At 35.6% G+C, this 12,680-nt stretch overlaps 1 protein-coding gene and 1 pseudogene across 1 annotated transcript; both read left to right on the forward strand.

Moving 5' to 3' along the window:
* The first annotated feature begins 4,153 nt into the window (after positions 1-4,153).
* LOC117668875 (olfactory receptor 14A16-like) lies at positions 4,154-5,137 on the forward strand. Its single transcript, XM_034422930.2, has one exon. The coding sequence runs from the start codon at positions 4,223-4,225 to the stop codon at positions 5,135-5,137; it is 915 nt and encodes a 304-aa protein (XP_034278821.2). The 5' UTR covers positions 4,154-4,222.
* A 4,009-nt stretch (positions 5,138-9,146) lies between these two features.
* Positions 9,147-10,057, forward strand: LOC117668716 (olfactory receptor 14A16-like; annotated as a pseudogene).
* Positions 10,058-12,680: the final 2,623 nt, after the last annotated feature.

The following is a 12,680-nucleotide window of genomic DNA, read 5'->3' on the forward strand; positions in this document are numbered from 1 at the left end:
CACAATTATGGCATGTAATTACTCATGCTGTAATCCAGAATGTTATTCTGAATTTGAAGAGATGTTTGCTTTTGGAGATAAGTCAGTTAAGAAACTGACTCCGCAAGTTTAACTGGAATTACACTTTTATAGTCTTGAAAGCATGATTGTGTTATCCTTTTCCTCTTTTTTTATATAGAAGAGAGTTAGCTTGGAGATAGTTTTGTTTTTTCTACTTTGCTCATTTGCTGGATTAAGGATTGTTTTTGTCATTGTTGCTGCACAGTTTTTCAATTGATTTCGGGTATCATGTTAAGAAATGTTTTATTTTAAGCATGATTTGTAAAACATGAGCAAGATATTTTAATGGCAATGAAGAAAGGAGGTTGACCAAAAACCATTAGAACTGGTGGAACTGAAACATTCTTGAGATAATCAAGACTACTAGGAAAGAAAAGGCAATTTTCACTGCCATGAAAGACTATCTCCTATCCCCTTCATACATAAATGTAAAATTTTAGTGCATATATAAAATAATTGAGTGGGGCATCAAAATGGAAGAGCAACAAAGATGATTAGAGGACTGGAGGCTAAAATATATAAAGACTGGTTGCTGGAACTGGGTATGTCTAGTTTGATGAAAAGAATGATTAGGGGTGACATGACAGCAGTATTCCAACATTTCAGGGGCTGCCACAAAAAAGAGGGAGTCAAGCTATTCTCCAAAGTACCTGAGGGTAGGACAAGAAGCAATGGGTGGAAACTAATCAAGGAGAGAAGCTACTTAAAACTAAGGAGAAATTTCCTGACAGAACAATTAATCAATGGAAAAACTTGCCTCCAGAAATTGTAAATGCTCCAACACTGGAAGTTTTTAAGAAGAGATTGGATAACCATTTGTCTGAAATGGTATAGGGCCATGATGGCAAACCTATGGCATGCGTGCCAGAGGTGGCACAGAGCACCCTCTCTGTGGGCACGTGAGCCATGGATCCAGTTCAGCTCCTCCGCGTATGTGCGAGTGCCTCCCACCAGCCAGCTGGTCTTTGGGTCTCTGCCGCACATATGTGGGGGGCGGGGCAAATACAGAGGGGTTGCGCATGCATGCATGGGGAGTGTGGCACATGTGGGGGCCCATGTGTGCATGCACAGGGGGTGGGGCATGCGCGGGCCCCACGCACATGCATGGGAGATATGTGCATGGGGGTGTGTGCATTGCATTTTGGGGGTTTGGGCGCATGTGCGTGCATTCGTGTGCATGCACATGCACACTTTGGGCACTCGGTCCAGTCAGCCATCACTGGTATAGGGTTTCCTGCCTAAGCAGGGGGTTGGACTAGAAGACCTCCAAGGTCCCTTCCAACTCTGTTATTCTATTCTATTCTACTGATGTACTGACCTTGTCAATGTGACCACCCTTGCCCCCACATAATAATAATACAGCCTATTGGACTTTCTACTATGTGCTGTGCCCCCCCAATGGGATGTTCATTCTTTTTTTCATTTTTCAGCTATGGTTTTTATTCTTTCAAATCAGCCAAAGCTACTGAATTATCAGATACAGAGAGGGAGTTCTGAATTCTGAAATACAAAAAATGCTGAAATCTGTTTCTTGATGTTTTGCCATATGGGTAGTGGATAGGTTCTTCTGGGGAAGTGGCACAAGCCAGGGGGGGTGTGGGACAGTGGTGGGTTTCAATTTTTTTTATTACCGGTTCTGTGGGTGTGGCTTGGTGGGTGTGGCATTGCTTGGTGAGTGTGGCTTGGTGGGTGTGGCAGGGGAAGGATACTGTAAAATCTCCATTCCCACCCCACTCAGGGGAAGGTGTACTGCAAAATCCCCATTTCCTCCCGATCAACTGGGACTTGGGAGACAGAGAATAGATGGGGGCGGAGCCAGTCAGAATTTTTACTACCAGTTCTCCGAACTATTCAAAATTTCCGCTACCGGTTCTCCAGAACTGGACAGAACCTGCTGAAACCCACCTCTGTGGGGGAGAATAAATTCTGCAATTATCAATTGTAAATAATTCATTGCATAAAAATATTTCTAAATAAAATTGAGGATATGTACACTAATTTGCTTATATGTATTTATATAACTAACTTCCTTTCTAAACCTTCTCTGCTTTTTATCTTGTTCTTTGAGGTTCTTTTTAATGATTTCTTTGCATTTACTATATTATTTATTGTATTCTGTGTATTTTATAAGTCTCCATGGGCTTACATTGTGTCTCATTTATGAGCTTTGTTTTAGTGTGCACTTGTAGTCTCATCAGACAGCCAAATGCACCCTACGAAGGGATTTGACTCGCAATACAACAATCACACTGTTTTTTTGGGACTCCAACTACAAATGCCACTAGTTTCTGTGGTTTTATTGTGTAACTATTGACATTCCATCAGGTTTCTATGGGTTTCTTGGTACTTCTTTTTCTGTCTTTTCCTTTTATAAATTGCAGAAAGGCTTAAATTTGCCACCCCTGCATTAATGATGTGGCCCTACCCTAGCCCAATTCAAGTTCTTTCCCCAGACATGGCATGAAGAATAGAGGATGAAAATTTTAAAATCTTAGATGTGAAACAGAATCCCATGCTTGAGGGAGGTTTCCTCATTTGATCCATGTTTCATCTCACAATTTACACTGCTGATAAATTGTGTTAACAATTTGAAATATTATAATTCTGTGGAATATAATAACAGGCCCTGTATCATTTAGAGGTAGCTATTGTGTTCTTAATGACCAATTATGATGATAAACAAAGTTTTATTTTAGGATACAAGTCTTTTGAGGAAAAGAAAATGGATATTAATAAACATACAGAATAGAAAATCTCTATGAGTGGAGATAGATGTTTCATTATATGAAAATTAGTGGGACACCATTTACTTAGTGGTAAGATATTTAATTCTCTTAAAAGCATAAAAGATATACTCTATAGAGACAAATCAGTTATACATTGAAAGTTATTTCCTTCAATTCTGGAGAAAATTGGTGTTTATTTGAATATGTCATACATGTTATATCTCAGGGTTGGCTTTATAATTATTCTGCTGGAAGAGAATTGAAGCAAATACTTGCATTAAGTAGTTTTAGCATAATTTGGAAAAATAAGATAACAAAGGGGTTTTTTTTAAAAAAAATTCAGAAATGGGAATTCAGGCAGTATATTTAAGGATATTATGAAACAGAATCCAATTTGGAGAGATTTCTGTGTTGATAGTAAACAATAACTACCTATTTAACATGTTGGTATCTTTTCCACATGACATTTACAAAGAATAAATGATTTATAGTTTGTATACATTTGGATCAAATCTCCTTGCAAGAACTGATCACTACTAAGTAAATTAGCATCCGCAAAGTCATTTCAAAATCTCTCAGGATATGAATAAAAAGAATGGATGGTAAGGTTTCTAAATCCCCCCTTTTTTCCTGTTTGTACACATTTAAATATTATTGTTGAAAATCTGCTTGCCACTTCTTGAAAAACTGCTGAAATATCAGAGTTCATAGCTGAAATAGGTTATGTCTCATTTTCTGTCCAAACTTTACTACAGACAATATTGGCTTGTATTGGGTGGGAGACTCACTTTTCAAATTGAACTTTGATTTTGTTGTGATTGTTGGATAAGGAGAATTATTATTATTATTATTATTATTATTATTGTTGTTGTTGTTGTTATTGTTGTTGTTGTTGTTGTTGTTGTTGTTGTTCTGTTAATGTTTGACGTCTTCTGATTCAATGTATTTCACAATGGTACAATTGTGTATAATAACCCAAAGTAAATATTAAGTTATATTGTAACTAGATTTGCATTGCCTTTCTTCCAGAAGCAGAAAACATACACAGGACATTCTCCAACTTTTGAACATTACGACAATCCTGTAGGAGTGCTGAATAATCCTCCATAGATGAAAATAGATATGAACAGGGTTTTTCTACGGCAATGGTTTGATTAATACACGAAGTAACATAACTGAAAAAAAGAAAGAAAGAATGAAAAATGTGAGATTGGTGATTGTTTTTTTAGTACCCATGGGTTGACAAATGACAACTAATATTCCCATTCTACACCTCTGTTTTCCGTGCTTTGATATTCTGTTCACTCTGTACATACCTTATGTTTTTTTATATTATCTATCGTCATCACATTTCAAAATGTAACTTTCTAAATGTTATCCAACTGCATCTCCCTCCTCTGTTTCCTTGCAGTCATGCCAGCTATCATAAATGAAACATGGAGAATGAAACTGCAGCACCTTACTTTCTGCTCCTGGGATTCTCAAACAATTGGAACTTGCAGATTTTGCATTTCTTCTTCTTCCTTGTGCTGTATCTGGTGACTATAACAACAAATCTTCTCATCATCTCTGCAGTAACTTTAGACCATAGACTGCACAGCCCCATGTACTTCTTTCTCATGAATTTGTCTCTACTGGACCTGGGCATTGTTTCAGTCATTATACCCAAATCCATGATAAATTCTCTCATGAACACCAGATACATCTCCTATTTTGGTTGTGTGGCTCAAATATTTCTCTTTCCCTCCTTTGGAGCGTCTGATTTTTTCCTCCTGACAGTCATGGCATATGATCGATATGTTGCCATTTGCCATCCATTGCATTATGAGATGGTGATGAATTGGAAATACTGTACTGAAATAATAATTCTAGTGTGGGTTACAGGTCTCCTCTATGGAATGTTGCACACCACTGGCACTTTTTCCATCCTTTTTTGTTCTAATATTATCAACCAATTCTTCTGTGAAATTCCACAGTTGCTAAAACTATCCTGCTCTGGATTAAATCTATGTGACATTGGTGTTCTTCTGGTCGGTATTATTTCTGGACTAGGTTGTTTTACTTTTATAGTTGTATCTTATGCAGTGATATTTAAGACAGTGTTAAGAATCCCTTCTGAAAAAGGAAGACAAAAGGCCTTATCCACTTGTATTCCCCACCTCATAGTAGTGTCTATGTTATTATTAAGTGGATGCTTTGCTTATCTGAGAGATCCCTCTAACACGCCAACTTACTTAGATTTTGGATTGACTCTTCTGTACTCCGTTCTTCCACCCTTGTTCAACCCAATCATCTATAGCATAAGAAATAACAATATCAAATGTGTCCTTTCTCAACTATGGAAATTCTGATGAATTATTTTAATGTTATTTGTATTCTGTTCATCACATTTATTCATTTTCCTGGCCTTTCTTTTACATTTCTGAATAAAGGAATAAAAATAGAAAAGGATGGTTGGAAAGATGCAAATCCTATCTCTCAAACCAGGAGAACTCTAGCACTCTGTACGTTACTTAACAAAAATCCTGCATCCCTAATTACTATGAATGTATTTTACAGATGCTAAATATGGATATTTGGCAGCTCTGGAATTCCAGAGGCTGATATTTCCTGATTTGTAGTGAAATGACGATCAGGGTGTAATGCAATTGGGTAAACACCTGAAATGTAATTTCAAAGGAGGTTTAAACAATGTGTTCTGTTTTTCCCTATTTTTTCCTGTATGAAATGGCTTCTCTCTAATGCTGGCCTATAATATAGATAATAGCTTTAGCATTTCCAAAGGTATTTGGTAGAAGAGATAGGAAAATGATTATAGTAAAGAACTGTGAAAAGAGAGAAGGGGGGAAAATACATCTTGAGCCTGTGTCAAATGTCTACTCCAGCCACGCCCACCATTACTACGCCCACCCCTGGCCACACGCATACACACACACACGGCTCTCCAAGGTCAAACACAACCCTGATGCGGTCCTCAATGAAATCAAGTTTGACACCCCTGCTGTAACACATAATCTTATTCTGAATTTGAGCAGATGTCCCCATTTTGATGTAGGACAGTCAAAAAACCAACTCTTCAAGTTTATCTGGGATTATATTTTTATAATCTTGAAAGCCTGGTTGTGTTTTCCTTTCTCAGCCGCCCTGAGTCTTCGGAGAGGGGAGGCATATAAATTGAATTAATTAAATTAAATTTAAATTAAATTAAATTTCTCTCCTTTTTATAGAGATGGGAGACAGCTTGGAGACATTTTGATTTTTTTTCTTTGATTGACTTTGATTCTTTCAACTCAGCCAAAGCTCCTGAATTGCCAAATGTAGAAAGATGTCATCCTACTAATCTGCCCTTAGATATATTCTTACTTTACATGCTTCTGAATATTTCATATCCTGAAATATGAAAAATGCTGAACTTTGTTTCTTTTTTTTTATTGAAAAAGTTTTACAAACATCAATTTTTCCCCCATTTTCCCCCCATCCCTCCCTAACCCCCCCAAATCCTCCCTCCTCATGACTTCCCCAAGGTAAAATCCATCCACATTATATTATATCATACTTTACCAACCCTCTATTCTCCTCCCTGTGCACTATACATTTCTACATAACAATAAGCTATTTTGCCCCCTATAAACTATACATTTCTACCCAACATTTAGCTAAAAGCTATTTGGTACTTCCTAGTTTGGTATTTATTCATAGTCTCTTCTGGGGAAGTTGTAGAGGCCATAGGGGAAATAAATAAATTCTGCAATTATCAACTCTTATCAATTTATTGCAAGGAAATATTTCTACATAAAACCGAGGATGCACTTACTGTCTAATTCAAGTATATGTATAACTCTCTTTCTAAATCTTATTCACTGTGTATCTTGCTCAGTGACTCCTTTTCACAAAGTTGTGTGGATTTACTATATTATGTAATATGTAATATGCAATATGCAATATGCAATATGCAATATGCAATATGCAATATGCAATATGCAATATGCAATATGCAATATGCAATATGCAATATGCAATATGTAATATATAAGCCTGACTAGGTGGGTCAGTGGCTAAGACACTGAGCTTTCGATCAGAAAGATCGGCTGTTCGGTGGTTCGAATCCCTAGCTCTCACAGGACTCCTGTGTGAGCAGAGAGTTGGACTAGATGACCTCCAAAGTCCCTTCCAACTCTGTTACCATAAACTGTAATCTATTATAGCTATTTTAAAGAATCTGTGGTCTTACATTACATCACATTATGTGAGTTTTGCTTTAAATATGTATCTGCAAACTGATCAGTCAGTAAAATATGGTTTGTATACCCACACAATTATCACTAGTTTTTTGGATTTACCGTATAACCATTGGCATTTCACTAAGTTTCTATGGATTTCCTGATACCTCTTTCCTGCCTTTCCCCTTTTTGATTTTCAGAAGGACTTAAATTTTTCACCCTTGCTTTAATGATGTGAGCTTACCTAGTTCAAATTTTTCCCCCATTTGTGGCATGCAGAATAGAGGACAGATTGTTTTAAAATCTGGAGGTGAAAAAGAATCAGAAGTGATGAAACAGGGTTCATGGAACTCTTCCTACCTGATTCATGCTTCACCTCTCACAAATTGCACTGCTGGTATGACTATAGCCCCAATTCTGTTAACAAGCTCAGATATTATAAATATTATAACTGGAGCATTTGGAGGTATCTATTGTGTTCTTAACGAACAATTTCATTAATAAGCACAGAGAAATCAGTTTTATTTTTGTTTGCTAAGTATGTTAAGAGGCATGTAGAAGTTAGTTTATGTTAGTGTACAAGTCTCTTGAGGGAAACAAAACAGTAATTAATAAACATTCAGATTAGAAATCTCTATGACTACAGACAAATGGTCCACTACATGAAAATTAGTGGGACAGCCTTGACTTAGTGGTAAGATATTTAACAATGTTTAAAGCATAGAATATATAATCTATAGAGACAAATAAATCACTTATTAATTGGAAGTTTAACAGAAAAGGAACAAATTGCTATTTATAATATTTTAATATTTCATAAATTATAACTTAGCTTTATAAATCTTATAATTAGAAAGATAATTGAATCAAATGATTGTATAAGGTAATGCTCTGATATAATAGAGAAGCTATTTAGGAAAGACAATTTTTAACATTATTTGTTAAAAATATGGACCTCATATAGAAATTCTGAAGTTGTTAAGAATCAGAATCCAATCTGGAGAGATTTCCATATTTGTATTAATGGTACCTTTTACTCTATAATTTTCACATTTTAAAAAATGGTGATATATCAGATTGGTTGTTTATCATTCTGTAGTCAAACTCTCATGGAGAGAATAGATGTGTATTGCAAGAGAGACTGCTTTTTTTAAAAAAAAACCTGAGCTTTCATTTCCTTCTGATAATTGGACAAGGAGATTAATTTATCCTGCTAATATCTGATTTCTTTTGATTAAATATATTTTAGAAGTAGGGTAATAGTGTATATAATACCAATGAAAAAATATTAAAATAGAAGTTATCTTGTAAGTAAAATTCTATCTTCCTTTCTTTTAATAATGTCCCATTAAATACATGTTTAGGAGACTAGTGTTTATGTATTACTTTAAAGGCATTTTGTGTTTATTTTGTTTCATCTAAAAGCTGCTAGGGTAAAAGAGAGAAGAGGAGAAAAAAATTATCTATCTGCCACATAAAACAGAAACACAGAGACATACAGCGTGAACAATGTAAGAGTTTGTTTTTATGTTTCTATGCTAGATTTATAGTTCCTTTCTATTAGAAGCACAAAGCACTCTATGTAGCATATCCCACAATTTTACAACACTACTAGTAGTGGGATTCAGCCAGTTCGCACCACTTCGGGAGAACCAGTTGTTAACTTTCTGAGCAGTTGTTGGTTGTTGGAAGAAATCATTAGGGCAGAGAACTGGTTGTTAAATTATTTGAATCCCATCACTGAACACTATCATAATCCTTTACCAGAAGTAAGGGATTGTGACTATGTCAAATATTTCCAGTAATCTTCAACTGTTGAAAATGGATTTGAATAGGGGTTTTTTAAACCTAGGTAATCCTTTTGATCAGAACAGGAGGTAATAGAACTGAAAGGAGGAAAGAAGGAAAAATGTCAGATTTGCATCTGGTCCTTGAGTGGATTTTTTGAGGGGTAGAAATTGACTGAATCTACTTTCTGCTAACTATAAATATAATCCTCTGTTCATCTGGTCGATGCTTTATTATTCTTTTTGTTTTCTGTTCTTACAACATATAAAATTGCCACTTATCAAAATGTATCATTCATTTCCTCCTTCTGTTATCTTGCAGTTATGCCCTGCAGCTTTCTCCTAAATGACAAATGGAGAATCAAACCATAGTTTTTTACTTCTTACTCCTGGAATTCTCAAAAAATTGGCATCTTCAGCTTTTGCATTTCTTCTTCTTCTTTGTGTTATATCTGGCTACTCTAACAGCAAATCTTCTCATCATCTCTACAGTAGTTTTTGACCATCGACTGCACAGCCCCATGTACTTCTTTTTAATGAATTTGAGTCTTCAGGACCTGGGCATTTTTTTCAATCATTGTCCCCAAATCCATGATAAATTCTCTCATGGACACTAGACACATCTCTTATGCTGGTTGTGCTACTCAAATCTTTCTCTTTCTTTCTTTTGAAGCTTCTGATTTATCCCTCCTGACAGCCATGGCATATGATCGGTATGTTGCCATTTGCAATTCATTGCACTATGAAATGGTGATGAATTGGAAAGCCTGCAATGAAATAATAATTCTAGTGTGGTTTGATGGTTTTCTGTATGGAATGTTGCATACCATTGGCAGTTTTTCTATTCTGTTTTGTTTTAATGTTGTCAACCAATTCTTCTGTGAAAGTCAACAATTGTTAAAACTAACCTGCTCTGGCTTAAATTTACTTGAGGTTGGAATTATTGTAGCCGGTATCATTGCTGCATTAGGTTGTTTTACTTTTATTATTGTATCTTACACAGAGATCTTCAAGGTAGTATTAAGAATTCCTTCTGATCAAGGTAGACAAAAAGCCTTATCCACTTGTATTCCCCATCTTACAGTAGTGTCTATGTTATTCCTAAGTGCAACCATTGCCTACGTGCGACCTTCCTCTAGCATGCCATCTTACTTAGATTTTGGGTTCTCTATATTCCATCCTTCCACCCTTGCTCAATCCAATCATCTATAGCAAGAGAAATAAAAATATCAAATGTGTCCTTTCTCAACTGTGGAGATTTTGACAAATTCTTTTAATGTTATTTATATTTTGTTCACCACAATTTTGCATTTTCTGGCTTTCCTTTTACTTCTATGAATAAAGGATTAGGGTAGAAAGGGATAATTGTGATGGAGGCAAATCCAAAATCTCAATCAGAAGAACCATAGAACTCCATATGTTCCTTAGTAAATGTCCTGCATCCTAAATTACAGTCAAGCCTCAACTGCTAGTGACTGCCTGGACAATTCTCTATAGTTTTCTGTGCAACGTTTTTCAGAAGAGGTTTGCTATTGGCTCCTTTAAGAGCTGAGGTGGGGGACTAGCCCCAAATCACCTACTGGCTACATTCCAAAGTGGAATAGAAGTCCTGCTTTCTGGCCCAATGCCTTAGGAATAGTAATGGCAATAGGACTTACACTTATATACCGCTTCACAGTGCTTTACAGCCCTCTCTAAGCAGTTTACAAAGTCAGCCTATTGCCCCCAACAATCTGGGTCCTCATTTTACCAGCCTCAGAAGGATGGAAGGCTGAGTCAACCTTGAGCCTGTTGAGATTGCAGGCAGCTGGCAGGCAGCAGAAGTAGCCTTCAGTACTGCATTCTAACCACTGTGCCACCTCGGCTCTTAACTTCTTAACCCTTAATCCTTAACCTCTGCATCAAACAGATTTTCAGAATCTTTAGCTTAGACTAAGCTAAAGATTATTTCTTTCCTTTAGAAATGCTTTAGCAAAATCAAACACCTGACAGGGTGAGAAAGGTGTGTGAACTGATATTGTATCATATAATATATTGGTAACCAAGATAAATGAAAAATTCAAGGAACTAAATTAGGATGATATATAATGAAGATAAAATGAAGATAAAAATAATAATGATAAAAAAAGATTTCAGAAATCTTACAATTTGATGCAAAGTGAAAGAGATATGACATGTTCCCTGGTCCAATACAGGGACAAAGGAAGATAGACAGAACTACACCAAGGATGATATCTTACTGAAATGTCCTTGAGAAATAATGAATTCCATCCAAGCTACTGATAATGCATGCCAAATACTATATCACTATTTTGTGATATATTGTGAAACCACCCTCAAAATAGTTGGCGGAATGTGTACAAAATGGAAGGTTCACCAAGTACTTTGGGGCTTGGTAAAAGTGTACCTGGGAAAGGTGCCGTATACTTATTGAATCACCAAGGTGTCATCAACAACTTCCTTTGATGAATGTGAGAGGCTTTCAGCTATAGGGATATGAAATTTTCTTCTACATTTTAAGTTCTATTTTGAATTTTACACTTTGCTATTACACTTTTGAACATTACACTTTGCTATTAGAGTGACTATTTTGTTCTGCTTTTCTGAATAAACTCTTTAAATTTATATTTCTTCCTTCCTTCCTTCCTTCCTTCCTTCCTTCCTTCCTTCCTTCCTTCCTTCCTTCCTTCCTTCTTTCCTTTCTTTCTTTCTAACCAATGAATGTCTCATTCCCATTTTTTGTGAGAAAAAGGAATGGGCCCCTACCTCTTTAAGAGTCTTTTTAATTCCAATTCCATCTGGAAACATCTGTATGAGCTCTTGGTTTGCTGAAAGAAGTCAGCACTCTATTAAGGATAATGATAAAATCTGTTTATAAACATTTTCCCCATAGGATTGTCGAAGTCTTGAAAAATCTAATAAAAGAAATTTCTTGACCTACTTTATTACCAGAGATGGTGTTTCATATACCACACTGAATGATGATTAGAGAGTTTAGGGTGGAATAAACTATGGTTTGCTGGAATGTAAAACAAATTAACTCATTAAACATGATTATAAAACCTATTAACTAGATTCATAAAAATATATTAATTCCTACATAAAAAACCAATATGATTTAAATGTTGTGTAAATAAGGAAATAATAACTTATGGAGTCCACCATGTCACCATTACATTTCATGTTTACCTTTTTAAAGAACTTTCAGCCCAAGGGTACTTGGCAGTGTTACTTCTGTACTAGGTTTCTTATGCATTCATATCAATGCATATGGGCAAAAACTTTTCCGAAACAAAAAAAGAAAATATGCCTTTGTTTGGAGAATATTAGTTGGGGTATTGAATAATAAAGTTGTAAAGAAGTCTGGTAATGTCCTGCAAAACATAGTTTGTGGTTATTCGATGACTGATCTCAGTTGGTTATAGCCTTTGCTGAAGATTTCATGGGATTGAATAATATGGTACTGGTAGAATCTGTTTGAAGAATTGAAGAATACTTTATTCAATATACATACAAATATACATACAAATAACAAAGTGCAAGTTGTACACTGTTATCGTATTTCTCTTCTTCCCTTTCAATACTCCTCTTCCTTTTACTTTTCACTTTCTCTATATATCAAGCTGAGCTTCCCATATTGTATTTAATTTTAATCTCCCATTTCTACTTTATATCATTTATCTTTATTATAAATGAAACACGTAAACAAGTGCTTTTCTTTCGGCTGACTAGATTCTCAATACTTGAACAACTGTAAGTTTTGCATATCTGGCAGTAGCCACAGCAAATTTTCTCATCACCACTCCAGTAAATTTGAATGATTAATTGCACAACCCCATAAATTTCTTTCTGATGAATTTGGCTGTGTTGGGCTTTGTTTCAAGCAT

The sequence above is a fragment of the Pantherophis guttatus genome, chromosome 4 (assembly GCF_059756535.1).
Source record: "Pantherophis guttatus breed Tessera chromosome 4, ASM5975653v1, whole genome shotgun sequence".
Classification (NCBI taxonomy): domain Eukaryota; kingdom Metazoa; phylum Chordata; class Lepidosauria; order Squamata; family Colubridae; genus Pantherophis; species Pantherophis guttatus.

What these genes read in the sequence shown, in the direction of transcription:
- LOC117668875 (XM_034422930.2), top strand. Translation starts at nt 4,223, where the DNA reads ATGGAGAATGAAACTGCAGCACCTTACTTTCTGCTCCTGGGATTCTCA.